The sequence below is a fragment of the Spinacia oleracea genome, chromosome 5 (assembly GCF_020520425.1).
Source record: "Spinacia oleracea cultivar Varoflay chromosome 5, BTI_SOV_V1, whole genome shotgun sequence".
NCBI classification, from domain to species: Eukaryota; Viridiplantae; Streptophyta; class Magnoliopsida; order Caryophyllales; family Amaranthaceae; genus Spinacia; species Spinacia oleracea.
The window spans coordinates 114,940,979-114,946,077 of NC_079491.1; the positions used below are offsets into that span (position 1 = coordinate 114,940,979).

The 5,099-nt window shown below is 42.9% G+C and overlaps 1 protein-coding gene across 1 annotated transcript; it reads right to left on the bottom strand.

The window, feature by feature from the left end:
* Positions 1-3,139: 3,139 nt before the first annotated feature.
* Positions 3,140-4,329, bottom strand: LOC110792335 (uncharacterized). Its single transcript, XM_056830013.1, has 2 exons — positions 3,810-4,329; positions 3,140-3,768 (listed from the first exon to the last, which is right to left on the bottom strand). Exons 1-2 carry the CDS (start codon positions 4,327-4,329, stop codon positions 3,140-3,142), a joined length of 1,149 nt encoding a protein of 382 aa, XP_056685991.1.
* Positions 4,330-5,099: the final 770 nt, after the last annotated feature.

Genomic DNA, 5,099 nt, shown 5'->3' on the forward strand with positions numbered 1-5,099 from the left:
CTGTACGAAGTCCCGTGTTTTGACAATCTCAAAAGATAAAACCGGATTACGACCTCAAGACAAAGGTCACCGTTGATACTTATACATATTCCCCTAATCAAGGATCCAGGTAGTGGCAAAATTGAGCCGTAAAGACTACATAAAAACCATGAAAGATGATGACCACAAGACAATGGTCCGTCTAAGCACGTTGTCAACCCACATTCCGGTTGCAACTAAATCCTAGCATCCCTCGAAAGAATTCGCTCTTACAAGAATGAATAAAAAGAAATTCTCAAAAGAAATCACAAGAACAACTGAAATAGGGACTTGCCCACCTCAATCGGGCAAGATCGCGGTACGTACCACGCGAGTCCCAAATTGAAAAGACAAATTCAGGTTCGCTCACCTCCAGCGGGCGGGGCGTCCACCCTTAGCGGACAGGGCTCGCCCACCTTCAGCAGGCGGGGTCTGCGTCACTAACCGCGCAGGTCCTCAGTTTTCGAAAATGAAAAGAAAATAAATTTCTTCAAAAACAAAAAAAGGCTTGCCATCTTCAGCCGGCGGGGTCTACGTCACAAACCGCGTAGGTCCTTATTTTCAAAACATCAAAACAGATCCGTCCACTTCTATCGGACGGGGCGTCCACCCTCAGCGGACAAGCTCGCCATCTTCAGCCGGCGGGGTCTACCTCACAAACTGCGTAGGTCCTTATTTTCAAAAAAAAACTTCAAAACAGATTCGTCCACTTCTATCGGACCTCAGCGGACATGCTCGCCCACCTTCAGCAGGCGGGGTCTACGCCACTAACTTTTCCTGGTTTATCTTTCTCCAAAAATCAAAAGATGGTTTACCTTTTTCCAAAATTCAAAAAATGGTTTCCCTTTTCCAAAAATCAAAGGATGGTTTATCTTTTTCCAAAAATCAAAAGATAGTTTCCCTTTTCCAAAAATCAAAGGATTGGTTTTCCGCTTTTCCAAAAAAGAGCGATGTGCTGGATTTTCCTTTGTTTTACGTCCTATAAAAACAAGGGGGTTTTCTCATTTAGCTAACCCTGAAAATGAGAATCTTTAAAAACATTTTACCTCGTGATTGGGCTTGGCCAGGCCTAGTTACACTTTATAGCTTTAATTTCGAAAGCATCTTTAGATACTTCCAATGACAAAGTGAGGGAGTTTCTATACTATTGGTTAACAGATTCCAATAAACACGTGAGGAATGTGTTAACACTTCAAGTGATGACCCTTAAGTCAAATGTTATCACTCGGGGGCTCGTGAGACCCTCGCAAAACAGGTCACATACACCATGGCTTGTATGACGCACTCCGTCCAATACTTTGACCATCGTCTCATCTCGAGACTCAGTTAAAGTGGGGGCTAACTGTAGACACCTACTTTTTGTCCCCATTCCCGAAAGGGAAGGTTCGATGATGAGAACACAAATCTCCACTTGGCAACGCATCTCCTATAAAATAACGAATCTCAATCACCCTTTTCATTTCAGCCAAAACTGCTATTTATGGAAACCTGCTAAAGATAGTAACTGTCGTAAAAGGTAGTTGTTAAAAGTGGCAAAGTCATAAAAGATAGAAACCTGTCAGAATTAGGTGTTGTACTCCAACATAAATCCTAAAAGAGATAGAATTTGCAAAAGGAATTCTATTCCTGGTATAATTCGAAAGTAAGAGTTACGTATTAATTAAAATCCTAACGAACCTAGAGTACGTAACGGGCACAGACGCATTCCGTCATAAAGTTAATACGCACTAAAAGACTCGGATAAGTCTCAAAAGCTCCGCGTTCTGAGAGTCCAAATCTGACAAAGAACTCAGCCCAGATCCCATTTTCAACGCCTGGTTCTGGGCGCCGAAATCTTCGGCGCCCAGCCCTGGGCGCTGAAAATGCCTAGGGCCGTTTTATTTCCGGATTCTTTTTGGATTCGTATCTTAAAATCTATCTTTCCACAAACTCTTTCCCTATAAATACAGCCTCAAAACCGACGTGATGAAGACAGACAATCCCATAACCTGAGTATTGACTCCAGCCTTAAGCCTAGCCTCACGCTGTGAAATTGATCCAGCGTTCTGTCGCAATCGCCCCAAAAGTCGAACAGAACACATCCTGCCCCTTGTAGCTGATGAATTAAGCATAAATACTGGAACATTGCTTGGAAACCCGAGATTCGTTAAATAAAAGGAGAAATAGCAAAGCCAAGTGGTTAGTTTTCTAAGAACCGTAATGCACCTCTCAAGGGTGCGTTGTAATGTGTCCCTCATATGGTTTAATCGCTTTCATCACCCTTTTATAAAATTGTCAAACTATTAACTTGATTGATCTATCACGCCTAATAAGATAATACCTTGGACAATTGAATTATCATGCTAGGTACCTTAAATCAATCTAAATAAGACAATCACGATCGATTTAGTGTTATGTGTTGCATATTGCTAAAATCAATTCAGAATAGTTTAATAGTTTAACGCATGTCCCTTCAATTATTTATGCTGAGCTAGTAAGGATAACCTGCCTCCAGAGTTATCGATGAGCACTCCTCTCGGTAGTTACAGTCCCTCGAACTCTCAATCTCTGCCCTGCGGGTGTACGTTGAGTGATCCCTACACCAGGGATTACAAGAGAACCTATGGCCGTCGTGGTCGAACATAATTGCACTCCCTTTATGTCACGATAACCGGGTTTTGTCAGTTTTTCTCATTGTCGTTAAAAACTGAATGGCGACTCCTATATTACTAGTCGATTGGGTGTAAACTCACAGGAAATCCATTTACACTTGATCTGACAACGTCAAGCCCACGAGGGACGAGGTCACGCATTAGCCTCGTGCTTTTTCGACCCCCTCACACACCCGAGCTCTCACACCTCATTAGACTGGTCCCCGTCTGCAAGTCTTTCACAGAAAATCCAAAGGGATCAAATTCAACAGAAACCATATTATCAGTAGTAAATTTACGTACGGAAATATGGTTTTTGATAAGCTTGGGAGCATGGAGAATATTATTAAGGTGAAGATATGGGTTGGTTCGGGAGAGGGAAGTGCTACCATAACCATTTACCGGAATCATGCTACCATTACCAACCACAATTGCATTATTTTTATCATTGATCAATTGAAAATAGGACGAGAGAGTACCTTGAGAGGACATCATATGCGATGTTGCACCGGTGTCCATGTACCCGTTTTCACCAGGAGGGTGTAAGGACATGGTGTGCATAGCTTGCTCAATGCATATGGGCATGTAACCAGTTGGAGCATAGCTTGAGGGAGGTGGTGCCATGAAGTATGCCTGTGGAGGTCGTGCCCCAATACTCCTGCCTGTTGCGGAGAGGGCTGACGCGGGGCCGTAGGGCGGTATCGCCAGCCCGTGGATGGATGCGGACAGGGTGGAGTAGCCCATGGTTGATGAGTCAAGTGAGCTACCAACGGTGGGAACTTCCTGTAAAGAGGAGCTGCCCCGTAAGGCTGGTGGTCAGAGGGTCGTTGCTGGTTGTTTCGGCCACCCCCACCGTTATTGTTCCTGTTGTGGTGACGCTTGTTGTTGTTGCCGCCGCGACCACGGTTTCCTTTCTTGCCACGATGATGGTTATTATTGTTGTTGTGCCTGTTATTATTGTGATGGGGATGATGTTCCTGGCCATTGCCAACAACATGATCATTAGCAACATTATAAAGAGCGGTGTCAGGAACCATACCGGAGTCGCCGTCTAGACCGGAGTCCTCTTCGAATTCCAACATAGAGCGGACCTCCTCGAACGAGGTAAGGGAACACGATGCTGCACATTGGTTCTAAAGGATTTGTATTTGGCAGTGAGACCTTGTAAAAGGCGAAGAACCATTATATCATTTGACACCGGAGCACCTACGCTTCGGAGATTGTCGGAGAGGACTTTGATGCAAGTGCAATAGGGTTTAATACCAGAAAATTGATCCAGCTTCGTGGTAGTAAATAGGGTGTCGAGATGAAGGGAACGAGCACTTTTATTGCTCTGGAAGAGACGCACAAGCCGGTTCCATGCATCGAGTGCGGAGTCCTCTTGATCGAGAATGGTGTTGAGAAGATCATTGGAGATCGTACCATATATCCATTGACGAACAATGTCGTCTAGGCGTTGCCACATAGCTTTTGCGGCAACCTTGTCTGCTTCAGACTCGGTGGTAGGGGAAGGAGGGGCGGCAGGGATGATGTGGTCGAGGACCATATGTGCACGGCAGTGCAGTTGCATAAGGGTGGACCAATTGTTGTATTGCGTGCCTTCGTAGTCCAGGGTGACAAGAATGCACGTCTTGATGTTTGCAACAGTGGTGGCAGGGTGTAGCTTGGGAATGTTTGCCATAGAGAAGATAGGGGAGAAGTAAGAAGGAGACAGCTGCTAGGGTTTGTGGTGGAGGAAAAACCTAAACATCTGATACCATGTGAGAAATATTTGCCGTGATTTCTCATTAATTTTCTCAGAATATATACATAGCTAGATTAGGGTTATCTAAGTCTATTCTAGTAATTACACAATAATTACAAAATAATTAAATTACATTAATTACAAATATGTATTCTATAATTTTTCATTATGCTCTAACACATAGGCTCCGTTTGGTAAGGCTAAAACTTTGCATTGTAAAACGATTTTCCATGAAAAATATTTTTCAAGGGAAAACACAATTTCAAACTACTTTTGCTTAAGATGGTGAAGATTGAGGGGAAGAAAGAAGAGGGATGTAAGGAGGAAAGAAGAAAAAGGGGTTTCCCTCCCTTTCATATGGAAAAGGGTTTTCTACCTTTGAACGTAAAATGATGAAAAAGGGGAAAATTGTTTTCCATCTCTTACCCAACCAAACAACGTAAAATGATGAAAAAGGGGAAAATCGTTTTCCATGAAAACGTTTTACGCCCTACCAAACAGAGCCATAATGATATCATTAGCTTCGTATTACACATTTTTTTGTTGACTAGAGCTGTAGTCAATTCTTTTTCATGATGAGTTGGTTGTATTATTCTCCTTTAATATGTTAGAGAGAATCAAAATCAATCTTGATTTTTCAATTGCTTCTAGGTAGTGTTTGGATATGAACATTTCATTTCAAATGATGAATTTTAATTGCCTTCATT